The 24,062-nt window shown below is 43.0% G+C and overlaps 1 protein-coding gene across 1 annotated transcript in view; it reads right to left on the reverse strand.

The window, feature by feature from the left end:
* The window catches only part of USP53 (ubiquitin specific peptidase 53), a 69,468-nt gene that overhangs the window by 20,815 nt on the left and 24,591 nt on the right, over positions 1-24,062 (reverse strand). The window contains exons 3-9 of the mRNA XM_063458253.1: positions 16,067-16,201; positions 14,677-14,790; positions 13,583-13,665; positions 4,506-4,611; positions 2,174-2,320; positions 944-1,093; positions 45-213 (exon numbers count right to left, since the gene is read on the reverse strand). Coding sequence (XP_063314323.1) covers positions 45-213; positions 944-1,093; positions 2,174-2,320; positions 4,506-4,611; positions 13,583-13,665; positions 14,677-14,790; positions 16,067-16,201 — 904 coding nt within the window. The remainder of the gene's footprint in view (positions 1-44; positions 214-943; positions 1,094-2,173; positions 2,321-4,505; positions 4,612-13,582; positions 13,666-14,676; positions 14,791-16,066; positions 16,202-24,062) is intronic.

Below are 24,062 nucleotides of genomic sequence, written 5' to 3' on the forward strand. Positions count from 1 at the left end.
CTGACTGATTCGGCAGTTTAAACCCTAAACAGTAACTAACTTACCTGTATCCTCATGGTTAAACACTCTTTTATAGTGAGACCATTGCAGAACATGTCTTAGTGCATCTTCTGTAGTAACTGCTGTGCCATCTGGGTTAGCATAAAACAGAAGCAGAGGCTGGTAATGACAGCGAATGCACTTTGTGACCACATCTTTCCATTTGTTTCCAACCTAAAAGATAGATTAGATGTCTCAGGTTAAGGCAATGCCAAAGCCAAAATTCATCTCTTAAATACAAAACTGTATTGCTTAGAGAAAGAAATGGACCTGAAATGCTTATTTTAAAACCTCCAAAAATAGAACCAACCACCTAAAATGCAAACAGTCATGTGCGTTTTTTCGGTCATCTCCAATTAGATCACATTATCCATCACATTCTATGTTAACTGTCTCTGCATTCACATCACTGACCCAGAATAAGTGTTTTGTTGTTTTATACAAATAAACATTCATAAAACTCTGTGGTTAACACTATTTATTCACTTCATTATTAAATATCCATACACAAAGACAGCCGTAAGCCAATAACAAACATTATATGAAAACAATCCTAAAGCAAGCTAGAAATGCATAATCCTTCAGAAAACCACAATGCATCAAGCCATTACATTTTAGATAATCTTTAAGTACAGAAACATTTAAAGTTTAAAAACCACTGATGTGTTTTATTGGATAATTCAGAATTAATTTATTGAAAAGTATATTGTAGCCCTAGCAGGAAAAAAAAATGTGAATAAAGCATTTAACCCTTCATATACACTGTATGTCAGGCTGCATAATAACTATTAAGGCGTGCAGAGATCATTAAAATATCTAGTACAACAATCCGATCACAGACTACCTACATATTGGAAACATTTCATATTCACAAGGAGACCAGATCAAAACCTAGAATATTTACCTCTTTCACGGACGCATCATCAAAAAGAACCCATCTGGCGCTTTTTGTGTGATAGGCAAAGGCACAGTAGTGTTTGCTTGTGTAGCAGATCATACCCACAAGGTAAAGTCTACTCTCTTTTGCTTGCTCATCGGTTACCCTAAAAAATAACTATAGAAGAACAGCGTGTTAGTGAATTCATTAAACAGCTAGCTACCCAGGCTGAATTAGGTACACATTAAGCTTTATATATAGGGTAGTCCAACATATCATTCCTATTACCTGAAGTTATTAGATTTCAAGTAAAATTTAAACAATAACATGACAAAGCCTTACTTAGCATAAATTCATACTCTAAATGTTTAGTACCAAATATATATATATATATATATATATAGCCACAGGTATCTTACCAACTCTTGATTTATAGATTGTATTAAAAAAGTTCAAGATCTAAATTCATAGAAACACACTGGCATTCATTCATTGTACCTATCCCAATTCATGGGTTTCCTTATTCTCCCCCTCCCCCCACCCATCCTGCCATTTTTCAATAAATGCCTGATTTTATTGATTTGGCCACATGTGGTTTATATTAGCCAGGAAATTGGACAAATGCTTTGAAGTACTTCATTCAACTTAGGATATCCAGTAAATGAATATACATATGAGATTACCTATATATTATATGTAATGTTTAATAAATGAATTCTTGTTTGTGATTGGTTTGTGTTGCTCAGCATATTCTGATGTGTATTATCATGGAGTCCTAGGTTTTTACTAAAGGATAATGGGAGTCCTAGTTTTTGGATCTGGATAGCTACTAAGCGTTACCCCAGTAATCTCGATTTGAAGGTTTATTAGATGAGCAATTTCATTACAGTATTGACAAATTGTTTCCAATGGCAGCACTGTGCACATCCCATAAATACATATAAAGCTCCAATTACCTGGCCAGGTAGCATATCTTTTGTATGCCGTGCAAGATTTTTATTAATTTTTTTATTGTAAAAGTACACCTGAACCTACAAAATAGAGTGTTAGTGTACAGCTACAATTGATAGGATAAAGGAAGACGGTAACAGGAAGCTCCTTGTATCATAATGTATGCAAGGAGCATATGTACCCGTGATTCTTCAGTGTTACTATATACAAGATGGGTGAAATTGAGCATTTTAAGAATCAGCCTGAAGGTTTTTAGCTAGCAAGCACGCACAAAAACTCCATGGGAAAAATAAAGTATTTTCATACCCCAGGCAAATAGAGTTGTGTAGCCAGGTTACGCACAACATCTTCCGTCAGGTCAGAGTTCTCGGAATCCCAAACTAAACCAATTGTTACAATCTCTGGGCAGTTCATTAATACTCTGCGGATTTTGATCTTTTGGCCACAATTGCTCTGAAAAAAAAAAAAAAATGAATAAACATGCATGAACTTGGGGAAAGAGACCTAATCAGAGTGTTTCACTGAACACCCTTTGTTTCTTCATTTGAAGGACAACTGTCACAAATAAAATATACCGTATATACTCTAGTATAAGCAGAGTTTTTCAGCACATTTTTTGTGCTGAAAAAACCCAAGTCGGCTTATACTCGAGTCAATAGTCTGTATTATGGCAATTTGCATTCATACACACACATACACCGCATTCACACACCGCATTCATACACACACACACACACACACACACCGCATTCATACACACACACACACACCGCATTCATACACACACACACCGCATTCATACACACACACCGCATTCATACACACACACACACACACCGCACACCGCATTCATACACACACACACCGCACACCGCATTCATACACACACACACCGCACACCGCATTCATACACACACACACCGCACACCGCATTCATACACACACACACCGCACACCGCATTCATACACACACACACCGCACACCGCATTCATACACACACACACCGCACACCGCATTCATACACACACACACCGCACACCGCATTCATACACCCGCACACCGCATTCATACACCCGCACACCGCATTCATACACACACACACCACACACCGCATTCATACACACACACACCGCATTCATACACACACACACACCGCACACCGCATTCATACACACACACACACCGCACACCGCATTCATACACACACACACCGCACACCGCATTCATACACACACACACCGCACACCGCATTCATACACACACACCGCACACCGCATTCATACACACACCGCACACCGCATTCATACACACACCGCACACCGCATTCATACACACACACCGCATTCATACACACACACCGCATTCATACACACACACCGCATTCATACACACACACCGCATTCATACACACACACCGCATTCATACACACACCGCATTCATACACACACCGCATTCATACACACACCGCATTCATACACACACCGCATTCATACACACACCGCATTCATACACACACCGCATTCATACACACACCGCATTCACACACACACCGCATTCACACACACACCGCATTCACACACACACCGCATTCACACACACACCGCATTCACACACACACCGCATTCATTATACACACACACACCGCATTCATTATACACACACACACACACCGCATTCATTATACACACACACACACACCGCATTCATTATACACACACCGCATTCATTATACACACACACACACACCGCATTCATTATACACACACCGCATTCATTATACACACACACACACCGCATTCATTATACACACACACACCGCATTCATTATACACACACACACCGCATTCATTATACACACACACACCGCATTCATTATACACACACACACCGCATTCATTATACACACACCGCATTCATTATACACACACACCGCATTAATTATACACACACTGTAAATAAATATTCAATTAATATATTTTTTTTAGGATCTAATTTTATTTAGAAATTTACCAGTAGCTGCTGCATTTCCCACCCTAGTCTTATACGCGAGTCAATAAGTTTTCCCAGTTTTTTTGGGTAAAATTAGGGGCCTCGGCTTATATTCGGGTCGGCTTATACTCGAGTATATACGGTATTTAATATACCAATCCTTTGATCAAGAATTAAAAGGAAAAATAAAATAAAAAATAAATTAAATGTAATCCTTACATTTAGTATGACAGGATTATTTAACCATATACATGCCCCTTGGGTCAGAGTCTCTGTGGACAATAAAAACGGTTTTCAAATATAGTCTGATCCATAGGTGCCTAAAACCATTTCTTCTCAAAACTTGATAAAAGGATTATATATGAAAAAAATAATAATTTTGAGGTGACTTGTCTTTTACGTGATGTAGGAGCACCTAGACACACACTTAAAACTCACAAAACAAAGCAACATAACTAGTGTAACCACTTACTGTGAATGATAAAGTGTTGATAGATAAATATTGTACTTTACTATAGTACAGTTTTTAACACTTAAGTGCAGTAACCAAAAATGTAGTTCTACCAATGACATTATCTCCCTCTAGGTTTTAAAATAATATCTGGTGGATCCATACCAATAAATGACCATTTCTTTGATCTGCTTACCGGACACTTTCTGAAGTCATCAGCAGTATTAGCAGTTTGAAGTAGCTCAGCGAACATCTCTGGCTTGAGGCGTTCATGTCTCTCCAACATTCTGTCAACTTCATTACTAGAATGATGGAGGATATTGTGAGGAATAAACTAGCACTAACATGCATGTGCATGGTATGGCTTGATATATTGCAAAAGTATGTTTCTGGAGGTAGAATGCACTCTTATATACACATTTTGACAGGTAAACATATTTTTTTTCATAATCAGAGTGCTCTAGCAGAATGTGTCACTAGCAATATGTTATCTAAACAGAGAACTGATAAAGATAACTGCAAATTCTAGGCCAAAATCAAAGATTGGAGACACAAAAATGTAATTTCAAATCTGCTACTTCAGTCTACAATTTGCAACTCCCTTGTAAATTGCAAAAGTAAACCGATTGTGCAAGAGTGATGCATTAATCTGTATAACAATTTAAAATGTTTAACTATAGGAAATGAAAGATGCAAATTATATTAAACACCAATATTATCAGGTTGATAATTACCCTTGTTTAGTTTTGATATGTTCTATAACAGTTCCCGTTTGGCTACTGTGTATTTATCATTTATTATGCATATCAAATATCTGATGCCTATCTGAAATCACTGAGCTTACTATCTGAACAAAGCTGAATACCGCAAGACACTGCATGTAAAGAAAGACACATTTAAGCCACTGTCTGGTGTCACCTGATTTAGAACACTTTCAGCTCCCTGTGGTTTCACTGAAAATAACCTAGGTGGAGACTATTGAAAGCCTGCCTTTTCAGCATCCACTTATTAACTGTACACATTTAATCATCAAAAATGACAAATATTTGCTCTAATAATCGGTCTGTCCTTACCAAATACAGGATGCAACTATGAATGCAAAGCACAGATTTGAAGGGCATAAGCAAACATGCACATAAAACAGATCTCTTCCATTTTTTATGTGACTAAAAGGAACACTCCATAGGAAAATTGTAATGAAAGAGAAAATAAAAAGCTATTTAGTAGATTAACCCCAAATGAAAACATGAATGCATTTAGTTATGCATGTTGGTATATTGAAAAAGTTCTTATGCCTGCAGACTTTGCAAACCCTCCCATTTTCATCAAGCCAGTGAAATGGTCAGAGATTTCTCATTGACAAGCACTAACAGGCTCCTGTGAGTGTCCCTGTCACTACCATTAGCTCATTGGAGCTATAGTAAGGTGGAAGCAAACCTCCCTGGCTGTCTGACTATCAGCGGGGTGTTTCCCAATTTAAATTCTAAAAGTACTGTTTTCTCATAGAAAACTGACACTTTTATAAACTGGAATTAAAACAGGATACTCCCCACCCCTAAACTATATACATATACTACAAATACACTTACAAAGAGTTAGGGATAATATGCATATAACCAGGTGCTAATATATTAGCTGCCAAATCTAATTCCCAGTTCTGGATTTAAGATTAAACTACATACAGCAGCCCTTTACTGTACATTAGAAAAAAGAGGAACAGAATGAGGCTACACAGCAGCCTGAAGAAAGAACATCTGCTTGTGTCTGCATCCCTGGGTCCAAATAATATGGTGCGGTTTCAGTTTGAGTCACAATTAAAAAAAAAAAAATGGCAATTTGAATAATCCATTAACATGTTGAAAACCTCCCACGCCACTGCAACTGCACATTATTTATCTCAAGATTGGAATCAACTTCCTAACAAAGACTTCTAATGCTTCTGACTCACTGCAAGTAAGAATGTAAAGTGAAGTAATTTCCTGCTAATCACGTCTCAAACAACACAAAGCCCAATGAACGTTTCACTGGAATTATGTAAAAATATTGCTTGATGAAAATATTTGTTTAGATTTTGGCTTTACATTCACAAAGTTTTAAAAAAACGTAACTACTAATTTGCTAATTTCTTCAAATGACTTACAAATGTTAAATCAAATCAGAAGCCATCTCACAGCCAGAGTAAAATGTTGTATACCTCCATCTATACCATCTAACCCTGTACTGCACTGTCATCCCTACTAACTAATATGTAGTTGCGAACAGGCAACTGGACTCGGTATAGAGACAAGTATATAAATATATAAAACTCCCTTTTATTCCAGTTCCAGGAGAGTCTCCTCAGAGTTGTCAATCAAGTGTCCAGAATTGCTCTCTTGTAGGGGCATGATATAAATTCGGTCTTACTTTGCGTGTATCTGCATACAAACACGCACACATGACTAGTGATAGTGACGGCAGCTGCAATATATCTACTATCAGTTTAAACAGGAGATCATTTATACAATGAAATAGTGGAACTGCTACTGGGGGATGCAATACGTATTCCATAAATCTCTGCAGGTCAGACCCCACAGTCACCTCCTCCACTCCCTATGTAGGTGATAACCACATGCTATCAGAGGTAATGCAAATTTGTTTCTTTGTTTTATACAAAACAATCTGTATGTATTATATCAAACACCAGAATGAGATACCCCTGATTGCAAATCAGTTTCTGGTATGGGAAGATTGTTTCTGAAAACATAAGTTAACCATAAAAGGTCTTGGTTAACAAACATAATTTTATTAAAGACACGGAGGCTCATATTATGCATAACTCTTTCTTTATTTCCTCAGCAGCAAAGATAGAGGAATATAAATATTGTCAAAATGAAAGAAAAAACTGTATAGGCATAACGGGTAGCCGATCACATGGTAGAGGAAGTAGCTATATAAGTCCTGTGTCTCCCACAATCCCCCTCTTTCTTTGCTGCTTCCTCAGACAGATAAGTGTTACTTGTTTGCTCTTGACTCTGATTATTCAATTTGGTGTTTTACATGTAATTGTATTCATCTTGTATTTATTTATTCTGTTTGCCTTATTGTGCACTCTATTCTGTCTTGACCTGTACCGTCAGTGCCTCGGACTCCTTGGGGGTTCTACCCTTCTAGCCGGAGGTTTTTTCCTCCTTCCCTTCCCTCCCCTATTCTCCCGCTTTCCCGCGCGGGACCCGGCTCTGCCTCGTTGCAGCGGCCGTCTCCTGCCCTCGGCCGCGGCTGAGTGCTCTCCTCTCCCTTCTCACCGGCTGCCCGCGCGGCTCAGGTGCACGCGCCCCTTCCCCCGCCGGGCACCCGGTCGCGAGCGCCTCCCTCACGTGCGGCGGCCATTTTGGGCAGGCTCCGTCCTGTTTGCAGTGCTGCCGTGCGGTCGGTCGCCTCGTTTTGTCCTCTGGGTCCCCTGGCACTCTGACGGTCTGGTCCTTCTTTGTTTCTCCCTGTTATTTCTGTGGGTTACTCAACCCTTAGTATAATTTGTCAGTTTTTCTTAAACTTAAACTGTGGTTTTGCAAAATGCAGGATAGGGAGGATGGCCCTGTAGGCCCCCCTGGGGACTTTCACTCCGATAATCCTGAGGGTAATATGGCCTCTCAAGAGTTTCAGGCCATGCTGGAGGCCACTATGGCTTCTTCAATTCAGAAGGCTATTGCCTCAGCCATGGGGGCTGTTTCCTCCTCATTCTCACAGTCCCTGCATTCTGTGGTTCTACCTAATTTGGTCCCTACTACCCCCCTAGGTGTGGGTTCCCCTTCCCCTGCCCAGACTGTGCCTGGTGCCCGTAAGGCAAGGACTAAGTCTAAGAATGTCGGCTCCCACTCCTCTATGCAGGTGCTTCCTGCCATGACTGACACGCTGGAGGCGGTCACAGATAGCGCGCACCCCACGCGCAAAAGAGCCCCTGGCCGGGCTAAAAAGGCTAGATTATGGAAACGGGCTAGAGCCCTTGATGATGGGTCGGATACCGACCGGAGTGTGGAGGATGAATCCGACCTTATGGAGTACGACTCCTTTGATGATAATGACTCTGGCGAGGATTTGCCCCCTACGGGCGTCACCCCCTCGGGGTCCTCCGCCATGGACCGGGGCCAGTTGTTAGGCCCCTCTGGGGACTCCAAGGCGATCCTTGACCCACAGGGTAACCCCCTGTTCGACCCTGACGATTTGCGCCACCCCCGGTCCGCTGAATGGGTCCCCCCGGATCATATTGCCCAATATGTGGCTAAACGCATCCGCACGCCCCTTTCTAGAGAAGGCCGCAATAAGCTGCGCGCCGAATGCCCACGACCCTCCCTCCCGGGCTCTGCATGCAAGACCCCTGACATTGATCCGCAGATTGCCCAGTTTTTGAATAAGTCGGGGTGGAAATCTAAGAAGGGCCTTGACCACTCCCTAAAGGGTTGCCAGGACAAGATCCTGGATACGCTGGGACCCCTATCAAAGCTCTATGAGCTCCTCGACTCTGCTAGGGCGGGAGACTCGGTTGTTGATGTGGATGTGGCCATAGGTTGGGTCCAACGGGCGATATGCCTACTGGGAAACGCCAATACGGCAATGTCCACTGAGAGGCGTAAAGCGATCCTCCTGAAGATAGACCCTAAACTGGCCACTATGACCGTGGCGGAGCCTGATCCGACCGATGAGGGTTTGCTGTTTGGCACCTCTTTTGTTAAAGACATGGGGTCTTTTGTCAAGACCTTCACTGCCATTGACAAGGCACAGGCGAATATGAAGCGCGTGTTCGCGCCTAAGGTTTTCGGAGGGGCCGGGCATAGCAGGAACCGTCCACCCGGCCGTGGTTTCCGTGGCGCATTCCGCGCAACCAGAGGTTCCTTTTTTCCCTCCCGGGGATTTCAGGACCAAAGAACCCCTCCCTTCTTCCCGGCCAGAGGTCGGGCCTGGGGCTCCAGGTACTCCCGCGGTGGTAACCCCGGCAGACGTCCTTATGGTAAGTACCCTTTCTTCCCCTGCCATTCAAGTAGCGGGGAGGTTGGCCCTATTTTACCGAGAGTGGGAAAATATCACCTCGGACGCTTGGGTTCTGCAGTGCGTAAGGGGGTATCGCCTAGAATTTGTTTCCATGCCTGTCCAGTTTTATTCCCCCAGGGAACTATCTCTTCCACCAGATCAGGACGAGATGATCTCCGCAGAGGTCACAGAAATGTTGTCCAAGGGCGCTATAGAGGAACTGCCGTTCACCGCCAAGGGCTTTACGAGCAATCTGTTCCTGGTGCCCAAGAAAGGGGGCGGAGTCCGCCCTGTGATAAATCTTCGTCCCCTCAACGCCTTCCTGCGTTACCAACACTTCCAGATGGAAGGTATACACTGCCTCAGAGACCTTCTACGCCAGTCGGACTGGCTGGCCAAACTGGACCTGAAGGACGCTTACTTCACGGTCCCTATTGCTCCGGAGTTCAGAGACTATCTCCACTTCACATGGCATGGGCGTCGCTGGCGCTTCACCTGCCTGCCTTTCGGTCTCTCCTCGGCTCCTTGGTGTTTCACCAAGCTCCTGAAGCCGGTAGTGGCGTTCCTTCGAACCCGCGGGGTTCGTCTCATTATCTACCTGGACGACATTCTGATTTTGTCCCAATCAAAGGAGGATCTCCTTCTTCACCTAGAGTGGACTACCAACCTGTTACAGAGGTTAGGTTTTCTGATCAACTGGGACAAGTCGGTCCTGGATCCCGCCCAGTCCATAGAATTCCTGGGCTTCAAAGTGGACTCCGTCCGACAGTTTCTGTTTCTACCGGGCCCCAAGGTGAAAGCCATCCAGAAGGAAATTCGCAGGGCTCTTCGCGTCCCAGACTTGTCCGTCAGGCAACTGGCGAGGATAATTGGCCTTCTCGCGGCCTCTATTCAAGAGATCTTCCCAGGTCCACTACATTACCGAGCCCTCCAGCGGCTCAAAGGGGCACACCTTCGGTCAGGTCACTCCTACGAATCTCGGATACGCCTGGATGCGGAGTCCAGAGACGAATTGGTGTGGTGGTTGGCACACATGGAGGCGTGGAACGGGAGGGCCATTTTCGGCTCCATCCCGGACGTTGTAATCGAGTCCGATGCCAGCTTACACGGCTGGGGTGCTCGTTGTGGAGACGTTTCCACAGGAGGCAGATGGTCAGACATGGAGAAGTCGTTGCACATCAACTGCTTAGAGCTCCTGGCAGGGGCGTTCGCGATCCGCAGCCTTACCCCAGGGCGGGCGAATTGCTGCGTTCTCCTCAAGATGGACAACGTGTCGGCGGTCCGTTACATAAATCACCTGGGAGGTACGAAGTCCAAAATGTTAGCGATGCTTGCAAAAGATTTCTGGCAGTTCTGCCTATACAACAACGTCTCGGTGACAGCGGAACACATTCCGGGTCTGGACAATTCGGGAGCGGATTGGAATTCCAGACACTTAAGAGACTCTGGCGATTGGCGTTTGCACGCTTCGGTGTTCCAGGGCATGGAAATGTTGTGGGGAAAATTCCAGATGGATCTGTTCGCATCACGGCTGAACACACAACTGCCGAAGTTCTACAGTTGGAGACCGGACCCGGCAGCGGTGGCGACGGATGCCTTCCTCCAAGACTGGCCACAGGGTCGCCTGTACGCTTTTCCCCCGTTCAACATGATCGCACGCACGATCTCGAAACTGGTTCGCCACGACTGTCGTGTGGCGCTGGTCACTCCTCTCTGGAGATCTCGGCCATGGTTCCCTCGCTTGATGGAGTTGTCCATAGATTTCCCTCGGTTGATCCCAACCTTCCAGGACCTCCTTCTGGATCCGGATGGGAACTCGCACGACCTGGTGTTGCAACACCAGCTGCCCCTGATAGCGTGGTTCCTTTCAGGGGACCTTGGGTTGTCTCAGACGTTCCGCAGTCAACTCTCCTACTCCTCGATAACGCCTGGGCCCCAGGCACACGAACAGCTTATCGAACTTCATGGAGATCGTGGTCTGGTTGGTGCATGGAACGGGCAGTGGATCCCGTATCTGCCCCTCTACATTTGATCCTGGAGTTCCTCACGTCCCTGTTTGATTCGGGTAAGGCTTACCGCACGATCAACCTATCCCGCTCGGCTATTTCGGCCGGCCACAAGGGTTTGGATGGTTCCCCTATCGGCAGGCATCCTTTTGTATGTCGACTTCTCAAGGGTATTCGACTCGCCCGTCCCCCTCGGCCTCGTTTCTCTGCCTTTTGGGACGTCAACGTGATGTTGCAGTTCCTCTCATCATGGTACCCTAACCAAGAATTGACTTTGAAGCAATTGTCATCCAAACTGGTGATGTTACTCTGTTTAGTCTCTTGCAAGAGGATCTCTGATGTCAGGGCCCTGGATTGGGACGCCGTGGCATTCACCCCGGAAGGCGTGACTTTTGACATATCCAGGAGGACGAAATCTGCATCCAAGTCCTTTACATACCCTAGGTTTGCTGGTTGTCCGGCACTTTGCCCAGTGGATTGCGTCAAAGTTTATCTGGATGCTACACGTTCCCTCCGCTCCGCTGGTCTACATGATTTGTTCTTATCTTTTAAGTCACCTCACCGGCCAGTTTCGACGCCTACTCTAGCACGTTGGGTGTGTTGGTTGCTATCTTCTGCAGGTATAGACACCTCTGTTTTTACGCCTCATTCTGTACGAGGCGCGATGGCCTCAAAAGCCTCCTCAGTCGGATGTCGTCTGGAGGATATTATGCGAGCGGCAGATTGGTCCAGAGAATCGACCTTTAGGGACTTCTATTTCAGACCTATTGAACACATCGCATCTCGAGTGGTTGCACAGCTTTGAACTTGCATAATATGAGCCTCCGTGTCTTTAATAAAATTCCTAGATTTTACTAGTAACATGACGTAAAGTCATGATTTTATTAAAGACACGGAGGCGAGTATTATTCCCTCCCAGTGTGGTCTTGGGATACGAGATGCTTGAGACTCTAAGGGTTTTTGCTGTTCTATTAGGTATGTATTTATTTATATGCATTTATTTATTTATATATATTTATTTATATGATTGGATGATATTGTACGTCTCATTATGTTTTTACTAACTATTTATATTTTGTATTTCAGAATCAAGTTTGTTGTTTGTGACTCCTCACAGTGATGTTTGGTAAGTCTGCAGTTTTGAGTCTGGAAATTACCATATTTCTCCGTCTTTTTTAGCTTGAAGTTATCGTATTGTTCCTGTCTCCTGTGTTGATCAAGTAGGACATCGTTCTTCTTACCTGGTCTTCGGTTTTCGCAAGAAAGAGGGGGATTGTGGGAGACACAGGACTTATATAGCTACTTCCTCTACCATGTGATCGGCTACCCGTTATGCCTATACAGTTTTTTCTTTCATTTTGACAATATTTATATTCCTCTATCTTTGCTGCTGAGGAAATAAAGAAAGAGTTATGCATAATACTCGCCTCCGTGTCTTTAATAAAATCATGACTTTACGTCATGTTACTAGTAAAATCTAGGAATTTTTAACAGTATAACAGTTAATGGTCTTTGACTAGGTTATAATGGAAGAATGTCCTTTTTATTCTTGATTTTCCTCATTCCTTCTAGCTGCATCTCCACTGTGAGACATCACAGCAGAAGAATAGGCTCCTCTGACTCCTACAATATTTATTGTGGCACATGCAACCCTAAATGGCATGCTCGACCATTGCCTTCTATAAAATAAAGCTGGTATAGAAGCCACAATCATGAACAGACAGAAGTATTTCCTTTCATGGAATAAATAGAAAAAAAAAACAACTGATTGGTAAAGTAAATTAAAATTTTTATATATATATATATATATATATATATATATATATATATATATATATATATATATATATATATATATATATATATATATATATATATACATACATACATACATACACATACATATATATATATACACACACACATAAATAAAACAAAACAAAGCTATAATTTAGATTTTATTTAACATTTTTAAAAGTCTGACTTCTATTTGAAAATGTGCTTTTCATGTCAAAATATTATTGGCATTTATATAGCGTCAACTTTTTCTGCAGCACTTTATAATAATATAAAGAGGGAACTTAACAATGAGAATCTGTTTACACATTCTGACAGGGACAATAGTTCCACAAAAAACAGACCTTTATTTGATTTGTTTAAAACAATAGATTTTTACCTGCAGCCTTGTAAAAATGAGAGCACTATAAGCCCTGGTTAAAAAGGTCAATGGACATAAAAAAGTTGTACAAATATACTTAGAACTTACCAAAGAGCTGTGGTAGAAATATAGCGCACAAATTCAGTAAAAGGCAAAGGGTCTGATGAGGCACCACAGCTGCGACAAACACACTGTGAAAAGAAAATATCCATATATATATAAATAGAGTAGCATACATGTACAAATATAGCACCCCGTATTTAAAATAAATATATACAAAGAACAAAAATAAAAAAAAACTTTGTGATCTTTGTGTCCATTAGGCCACGGTCCTTCGCTCATTTACGGATATCTTTTGTCCCCAAGATTATATTTTGCACTACGCTGGTGTGTCACAGAGGTAGGTGTATTAAAGGGAAACTGCAGTACTTCTGTAACACCACGCACGTGCTGCTCCTCTCCAATTTGCCCTCCTTGGGGACACTTTCCCAAGCAGGTCAAACCTCCCAATTGATGCCGACTTCATTGCAAGCATGCCATTTTCTGAATCGAGATGTCATGGCACTTTGTTTATATACTTTCTAGCCAGTGATAGCAGTACGGGTTACGGAGTTTCCATAGCAATCACAGTGCATTAGTCTATGCCGAAGAATTGATTGATTTAAGAGAAAAAAATATATATATTTTTTTCTCCCAATCTATACATTTGCTAGCACAATATATAGATGGAATTTAATGATCCGTTGAAAGAGCTAAAAATTGTTTTGGGCACTACAGGTGCCCTTTAATCTCATGATTAATAAGTAAACAAATAAGCACTATTTCAGCAAAATAATTAAATAAACCGAGAATAAATTTTGGCTATAAAAAGGATCATTGTTTTGTGATCAAACAATGAATGAAAAAAAAGAAAGAAAGAAAGAAAGAAAAAAAAAAGATAATTGTTACATTTTATTAATTTATTATAATTAGAAATGTATTTTGCTCATCTAATTGCTATAATAAAAAGTCATCATTTTTGCTCAGTTAGGAAGTTTCAATTGTCTACAATTATTCTTTCACTACAAGTCGCTTTAACATTTGATAAAGCAATTTCTAAATAACTTACACTCTTTTATAAAGAGGCTAAACACATAACCAAACCGAAAAAAAATTAAAAATGAATAACATTTAATAAAATGCATGTACTCTTTTATGTCTACCTGCTCATAGAGAGTCATTGCAAATTTTTGATGAGTGATGCAGGATTTTGAAGTACACATATCACCCTCACTGTTCGGTACAATATGGAAATGGATTCGCTGCAGTATGTTCTCCTGAATAAAAAATAAAAAGTATATGCAGAGCATTATTTCGTTTGGGAAAAATATAAATAAATTCATGTCACCACCAAGAACAAAGTGCAATTTTGAGCTATATATAAGAATTTAAGAGCTTGCTTTTAACATTTTCGTGTAGCTACTTCTTTGAAAACTATTTGCTTAAGAAAACTTTAAAATGCATGTTATATAACAATATCTACTGAGGCTCTCTTTTTTTTTTTTTATTTCTAACCTTGGATCAAAGGAATACGAACACATACGGACACACTTAAGCATAAGTACAGTACATGCATGGGCACCATGTTAACAAACAACTGTCTCCTCAAACTAATATAATCATCCTGTAAGTTTTGAAATTATTGATTTTTTTAGTTTTTTTTTTTTAAATGATGTATATTATTTTTTTCTCCCATAGGGCACCTGAAAGCCTAAGACCAGCCCTGCATGCACATTGGGTCAGACAATGTTTGAAAACAGTCTCTCTGGTCTTCCTTGTTTCACTCCCCGCACAGAAACAGGGAAGACTGTAGAGATCAATTGCTGGTTTTCAAACACTGTCTGACTTAAGGTACATATATATATATATGACTGAACAATCCTGTTCTATACCAGATGCAAGAATGTTTTTTTACATTTACACACACACACACACACACACACACACACACACACACACATATATATATTCAATTTTACACTATTTTTCAAAACGATTTTTATATTAATAATAGTTTGAGGTACCCGTTGTACTTGACAGTCATTATATGCTCTGGTATATGAATTGAATAAACACATTTTCACCCCCACCCCCACCCTTTCCATTCCTGCTAAGTATGCAGAATTATCCATAGCTAATCTTTGGTTAACTATTAGATTATGAATAAAACCCACGTGACAGCTACACTTTAAAAACAAACATGTTTTCACTCCTATCTGAAGCTAGAGAGCTTTGAGTGTTTACACGTTGCTAGCAGGAATTTCCCCTCTATTATGCCTGTGTCTGGCCCATTTTGACTATTGGGTATATAAACATTGTATTAAATTTACAGCAAATTACACAATGGGTTGAGAACTGAGAAAAGATACCAATTAAAACAAGACAAGCTCACATCAAAAGATGCAACGTCAAAGAGGCAGATGGCAAGCATTGTAAACTTTGTATACTCACTCCTACCACAAGCTCCACCTATTTACAATCTAGCTTTCCCCAAGCAACGTTTCTGAACATATTCTGAAGAACATAAAGTATCTGCTTATATTCATTACTCACAAAACATTCGGCAGCATCATCCATAAGACCAAGCTGGAATCTGTGCTCATCTTTAAAGCTCTCAGCAAGAGCATGTCTCATTGCATCTGATGGAAGAACCTTCTCCCGACTTGTCTGAAACTGAGTAAATAATGACTAAAAGGAGAGGGGAAAAAAAAAAAAAGGTAATTAGACGTTTTAAGCAAGTCAAACCCGACATCTGCTTGTTTCATCACCCACAATGAGGTTATTTTAGATTAAGCTACATTAGGATCAACTTTGGAAGTCTTCAGCGCTCAATAACTTATTTTTTTTAATACATTATATATCAATAACAGGGCTTTGTACATGTGCATGATAAACAATGTATAACATCAGAAACAAATGCACATCCATCATTTATTTAGGATTAATCTAGAAATACATTTTATTAGATTAGATTTCTGAGAGAATATTCCATAACCCGCTTCTCTTTCGCTTGCATTTAAAATGGTATTCAATAACTGTCGCTGCATATAATCTGGAAGACTGTTTTAACAGAACACTGCAAGCACCATAACCTCAACAAAGCACTGTAGTGGTTACAGTTCCAGGAGCGCTGTGGTAAAACGGTTTTAAAAAGGTTCAATCTCTCACCTGGCCAGTTTATTGCTCCCTTCCTCCACTGCAGCCAGAAGCACTGAGCTCTGAAGTAAGCCAGTCGTGGTGCAGTACTTCATTAGCTAAGGGGCTCAACTGACCCTATGCTGCAGGGATTAGCTCAGGCAGGAGCTTCTGGCCTTGCTGAACTTGATGTGGGATTATTTAAAAAACCTTATTGTACTTGTATTCAATTATTGCACTAACTCCATTTTAACTTCATACTGTGACAATCCTCCATTTTGTCCTCCTAACCTGACTTCTTCAATACTCCATTTTGTCCTCATAACCTAACTTGTTCATTTTAAAACTACCTTACATGACAGAATTTCCCAGCACATCTAATACAATAGAACAAAGACTGTATTTTCTATAAAGACATGATTAACACAGAAATTGCTGACTTTTCCTTAGATTTGCAACATAGTATAGTTTGAAGGCCATGAGAACACAGTAGTAATGAAATGTTCTATTCATAAGAGACCTTGCACCTGGCCACGAGGCCTGAGATCACCGACCGTGTAAAATGACGCTCAAGACCCCTTGTCCCCCACCCGTGTCCAGAACAATCCCACCTCTTGGTGGGTGGACACGGGACTAACCACTTAGTCTTCAAGCCAATTAATAATATTGATAGGTGGACACTAATCCCGACACTTAACAATTAATCCAATTAGATGTTTATTTGCTGATATTCTAATAATCAATGATGACGTAAAATGTCTCTTAAAAGGACCTGCGCGTCCGCTTTTTAATCACTTGCCAATAAATTTTCTCGAAGTTATTTTAACCTGAACCTTGTGTGTCAGACTTAATTACTTCAGCGTATATACGCAATTTATTTTATTGATTTGGACAGGAACAGATAGACATTTAAACAGTTTGGTTTACTGCTAAAAAGTACCATAACAACTTGGCGCCCAACGTGGGGCATCGGGCTATGTCCGGCCGGTGAGCCGTCCTAAGGAAGACAAGGGTGGACGGAGGAATCCAGGGGGAAGGAAAGGAGATTGATCACCTCCAGGTACACGGTAGAGACTTCTGCAGAGCCACCGGTATGTTCCGGCCCCTTTGATTGACCCGTCCACGTGTCTGTGACTGCTTCCCGGGAGGACATCAAAGACAGGTAATATCTTGCCCGGTGTCTCGTTACTCACTTGTTTACCTGCATTTTAGTCTATCTGTTGCCTGGGTGTGTTTGAATTGTGTTTGAATTGTTTGCCTGTTTCCCCATTTTGAGATAAAGGGGGGGTGGACCTGCAGGGGATTTGCCTGGGGTTCTGTCTTGCTTGTTTTCCCCTTTTTGGGATAAAGGGGGGTGGACCTGAGGGGACTTGCCTGGGTCTTCTGTTGCCTGTTTTACCCCTTTTAGGAACCACGGTGCTGTGGTTGTAGGGAAAAAGGGGGGTTGACCTGTGGATGTGTTCCTGGGGGTCATCTTTTCCTGTTTAACTCTTTTAGGAGCCTCGTGGCTGGGGCTGTAGGGAAAAAGAGGTGTGTTGGATCTGTGGAGATTGTGTAGACTCAGTTTCCTGGGGATCCTTCTTGTGTCACTTTGATAGCCTAGCTAGCTTCTCTGTGCACGTTACTCTGCTTGCAGAGTGGTGGTACCCTCCAGCTTTGAGCGCTGAGCTGGAGCTATTCCAATTTTTATTTTTGTGGTGTGTGAATTCGGGCAGGCATTGCTGTCTTCATCACCACGGAGTAGTGGGACTTATAAAGTGGGTTTTTATAGGGGCACTACAGGGGTGAGGGTAGCGCAGACACTATTAGTGGGCTGCTGTGTCGAGGGAGGCATATGGATTTCGGACCGGTGTTAGCTGTTATCCTTGGCCGTTGGTAGTAAGATACTACGGGATTGAGGGAGGTGACTTTGGAGTAAGCACACGAGTAAAGGAAAGGAATTACTGTTGGTTTTATTTGAACTGTGATGCATGCACTGTATTTCAACTGTATTGTTGTCTTGTTTGTTTAATGAGGAGTCTCATGTACTCCTGTGTCTGTCTCTAAGGATTTTTCCTTGCCTTTCATCTTTCCTACACTTTCTATATTATTATTACAGAGAGGGTGAAGAGATGGTAAAAGGTGTTGAAAAGATTGCAAAAGTATGTAAAATTGCTGTACCGACATGTGGAAGATTGCAACCAGAAAGTTGGCGCAAGTTACTAGCAGAAATGAAAGGCAAGCTTACAGATAATGATTTATTAAAGACTGCTGAAGCATGGTACAGAGTGGCGAAGGCTATTCAGTTAGAAGGTTGGGTTGAGGAAGAGATAAATCACAAAGGTGTGAAATTGTTTGTGTATCATAAAAATTGTGTTGCTGGGGTTTACCCTCAGCCAGCGCCCCAAAATGGCGCCCAGGGGATGTCTATCCCCAAGGTTCAGTCAGCCATAGGTGATAGCCAGCTGACCATGTTCCCCACTCCCAATCCTCCCGAATCCCATCCCATCACCTCCCCTGTCTGCCCGGTCCTGAATTCTGACGGATCTTTCTTTACCCCTTCCCCTTCTCTAACGGTCCCATCATCCTCAGCCATCCCCACGCTCCCTTCTATGCCTATTCCTAACATCTCATCTGCCACCTCCTCCCTGCAATCCCTCTCCATGGTTAATCCCCTTCCATCAGCACCCGCCCAACTAACTACCCCTCCTTCCCTTGCTGCTACTCCTCTTTCTGCATCCATCCCCACTAATCCCGTCCTGACTCCTCCCATAACCAGCTCCGCCCCAGTCCAATATCCTACCTCCTTAACCGTACCTGCCCACCCTACTCTTTTGCCCTCCCCTGCCTGGCCCTACCCCTTCCCATATCCCATGGCCCTGCCCTACCCTGGTTACCCTCCCTTTCCCCAAGCCACTCCCCAAGTTCCGGTCATGCCCAGTCCGGCTCAGTCTGCCCCGGAAGTGCCCATATCAAACATGGCCGCCGCTTCTTCCCTTAATCCTGAAGCAACTCCTTTCCCCGCCTCCAATATGGCGGCCCCCAGTTCAGCCCTGATGCCGGTAATCCCCGGTGACTACCTGTCCCCAGGTTATGACTCGCTAGCCACCCCTGCATCTGGGGCTCAATCCCAACCACCGATCCTTTCACCTCATGCGGGCCCTGCACCGCGCAGGAGAGCCAATATCATAGAATTCGATGATGACGAGATGGACAGGGTGTCCCATGTCTCATCGGAGCTTGCTGCAGGAGCCCCAACTCATCGTTCTATCGATGATCCCTTCGGCCACAAGGGTCGGGGAGAACGGGCCCCTCCTAAATATGTTGCTTTCAATCCCACTCAAGCTAGTGCTCTAATGAAATCACTCCCTGACCCAGAAAAACAGCCTATGCCCTTCTACCGAGGGATAGTTCAAATTCAAAAGACTTATTCAGCCGCATGGCGTGATCTACTGAGCATTTGTGCTATTAAAGCAGGGGATGCATATTGGCCAAGCATGGCCCGACACCTCAGTACAGATCTGCTCAGCAGCGATGTTGATTACCCCTCTGGAGTAACTTTTTGCACCCAATTGAGAGAATGGGCTAAGGACAAACTTGCAGATCAGGCTGCTGGCCTTACTGATGTTATTCAAGATAAAGGAGAATCAGTGGAAAGGTTTCATGCAAGACTATCAAATGTTTACAGATTTGGGGTTTGATCTTACTGACAAGATTCATTCACAAATGCTGTCAGGTGCGTTTGTCCAAGGTGTTAAAGACTCTATACGCAAGGGAATCATTGCTGCACGCCCTGAATATAAGGTTGTTCCCCTGGATACCCTACTTTTGGTTGCTAGGGGCTTAGAATCCGCCCAGACCCCCAGAAGGCCAAGCTCTGCCCCTCTTATGGTATCACGCAGTACCCCTGTCCCCAGGGGCACCAAACCAGAGGATGGTTTCTGCTTTAATTGTAAAGCCAAAGGACATTTTAAAAGTGACTGCCCAGAACCCAAGAGAGAGCCAAGAAAACCATCCAGGCCTGCCCCGGCCCCCAAAGCCGAGAAAGAGGTTCCGATAATTGAGGAACCCGATGATTAGGAAATTGGCACGCCTGTGTCTGTAACCCCTGTAATGGCAGTGTCTACAGGGGATAAGGGGGGGCCACTTGCCACAGTGACTTTGCCCATTGAAGGCCACCCTACCACATTCCTAGTTGACACAGGTGCAGCCCGTAGTGTTCTGCGAGAGCAAGACCTGCCAGACCCATCCTTTTTGTCAAATATTGATGTCTCTTGTGTTGGAGTGGATGGCCAGCCGAGACATAGCCCTTTAACAACTCCACTCCGAGTTGGCTCCAGCCTGCTAGCTCGCTTTGTGGTATCCTCCACATGCCCAATTAACCTGTTAGGTGCTGATGTTCTCTCACGCCTGCAAGCATCTATCACCTTCACCCCGGATGGGCAAGTAGAAATGTCCACACCCCTATCTGAATCAGACACCTCAGCCTTGTGCTCCTTGCCTCTAATGCTGCATTTAGAAAAGCCCCGTGAGAAAGCAGCAGAATTAAGGTCCAATTTCCCAGAGGCATTAAAAACACAGGTGCCCGCCAAGTTATGGTCCTCAGGCCCAGAGGACATAGGTCACCTAAATGTTCCCCCTGTGGTGGTAAAGCTTATTCCAGGAGCTAAGTTACCAAGAAAACCACAATATCCATTAAAACCAGCACAGGCTGCTGCCATTTCTACCCACATCAAGGCACTCTTAGAAAAGGGTGCCCCCCCTTATAGAGCTTGGTTGCTTCATCTAAGTGTTGCTTCTAAGTGTGTGTGTGGTTGGAGATATTCTGGAGAGTTTTACAGAAGCTTCAACTGTCTAAGAGCTGTGCTAAGAGTTCTTTTTTACTGTTACAGGTAAGATTCATCTGTAGGAAAAGGTTACTGACTGCACAAGGTTTGATTTCCTGTTGGTAATTATAAGGCATTTGATTGGATTAGGTAGCTACTTGCTATTGATTGCTATTTAAATTAGCTATTGTTTGCTAATAAGCAGAGGCCTACCCAGGTGTTAAACATTCCTAGTGGGAGGTGATTTTAGGAGTATATAAGGGTAGTTGTCATTAGCTTGGCTAATAGAGCTTGGTTGCTTCATCTAAGTGTTGCTTCTAAGTGTGTGTGTGGTTGGAGATATTCTGGAGAGTGTTGCTTCTAAGTGTGTGTGTGGTTGGAGATATTCTGGAGATAAGCTGGAGGTAATCTGAGGTATTCAGGAGGATAAATAAAAAGTTAAGGTTTGTTTGATTTAAATTATTCACCTCATTGGAATGGCAGACTTAGTTCAGTGTAATAGTTGCTTTGCATTTGTTTCACGTTCCACTTTTTGGAGGTTTGGTTGTTGTCTAATCTGTAGACAGTTCTCTATTTTGCGGCAGGAGATTGTATTTTTGAAGTCTGAGATTTGTAAATTATGTGGTAAACAAACTCAGGCTGGAACTGCTGCAAAGCCACTGCCGCAGAGACATACTAGGAATGGCAGATGGATTACTGTAGGATCTGGTAGACTTGGAGTTGTGGATAAAAGGCATATTGCACAGTCTGTTGCTCTACATAATTCATTTTCTGCACTTTCAGAGTGTAGTGGTGTCGTGGAGAGAGGCACTGAGGCTAGTGGTGTTGTGCAGAGAGGCACTGAGGCTAGTGGTGTTGTACAGAGAGGCACTGAGGCTAGTGGTGTTGTGCAGAGAGGCACTGAGGCTAGTGGTGTTGTGCAGAGAGGCACTGAGGCTAGTGGTGTTGTGCAGAGAGGCACTGAGGCTAGTGGTGTTGTGCAGAGAGGCACTGAGGCTAGTGGTGTTGTGCAGAGAGGCACTGAGGCTAGTGGTGTTGTGCAGAGAGGCACTGAAGCTAGTGGTGTTGTGCAGAGAGGCACTGAAGCTAGTGGTGTTGTGCAGAGAGGCACTGAGGCTAGTGGTGTTGTGCAGAGAGGCACTGAGGCTAGTGGTGTTGTGCAGAGAGGCACTGAGGCTAGTGGTGTTGTGCAGAGAGGCACTGAGGCTAGTGGTGTTGTGCAGAGAGGCACTGAGGCTAGTGGTGTTGTGCAGAGAGGCACTGAGGCTAGTGGTGTTGTGAAGAGAGGCACTGAGGCTAGTGGTGTTGTGAAGAGAGACATTGAGGCTAGTGGTGTTGTGCAGAGAGGCACTGAGGCTAGTGGTGTTGTGCAGAGAGGCTTGGTGAGGCCTAATAGAAAGCAGTTGTTGGTGGGGGATTCCATCATAAGAGGTGTGGAGATGGACAATGGTGGTCTTGTGAGGTGTCTTCCCGGAGCTACTGCTCACAGAGACAGGAGACGTATCGGTAATATTGTTAAGCAAGCAAAGCAGGAAGGGGAATTGGATGTACTTGTCCATTTAGGGACAAATGACTTGGCTTGCAATGAGGTTTCAGAGGTTAAGGAAGTTTTTAGTGTTTTTGCCAATGATATACGGCAGGTTGCTTCCACATTGTCATTCTCTGAAGTTCTGCCTGTGCATAACACTCAGAATGACAGGCGGATGCGTATTAGGGACTTTAACTTGTGGCTTGGTGAATGGTGTCGGGAGCAAGGATTTGGCTTTATTGCTCATGGTAGCTCTGTTTGGAATGGAAATAAACTGTACAAAAAAGATGGTTTGCATCTTTCTCAAAAGGGAACAAATGTTCTCAGTGAGCAGTTCAGAGGTTTTGCTAGGATGTATTTAAACTAGGAGGGGGGGGCAAAAGGGTGATAAAACATCAATCCAATTGTCCCCCAAAACAAGGACAGAAGGTGCCTGTAGCAAGTGTGTTAAAAAATGATAAGCTTAGAGTCATGTCTACAAATGCTCGCAGTTTAGGGAATAAGATCCATGAACTTGTGGCAATAATGGCAACTGATAGTGTAGACTTAGTCGCTGTTACTGAGACATGGTATAATGATAAAAATGACTGGGACATAGCAATACCAGGGTACTCTTTATATAGAAAAGACAGGGAAGGCAAGAAAGGGGGAGGGGTGGCCCTGTATGTAAAGAATAGCATAAAATCTAGCCTAATAAAGGTTAGTGAGGCGAACATAGAGTCAGTTTGGGTTACGTTAGAATTTGGTAATCACACAGTAACTCGTGTAGGTGTGATTTATAGGCCCCCAGGACAAATTGAAGAGTTAGATAATCTACTAGTTGAAGAAATAGCTAAAATGACAATGAAGGGGGAAGTTATCATCATGGGTGACTTTAATCTTCCTGATATAAATTGGAAAACAAAAATAGCTACTTGTGCCAGGAGCACACATATTCTAAACTCCCTACTGGGATTGTCTCTAAAACAAGTCGTTGAGGAGCCAACTCGTAAAGACGCCATACTAGATTTAGTGTTAACAAATGGAGATTTGGTATCAGATATTACTGTAGGTGAAAGTTTAGGATCCAGTGATCATCAGT

Source organism: Pelobates fuscus, chromosome 6 (genome assembly GCF_036172605.1).
Source record: "Pelobates fuscus isolate aPelFus1 chromosome 6, aPelFus1.pri, whole genome shotgun sequence".
NCBI lineage: Eukaryota > Metazoa > Chordata > Amphibia > Anura > Pelobatidae > Pelobates > Pelobates fuscus.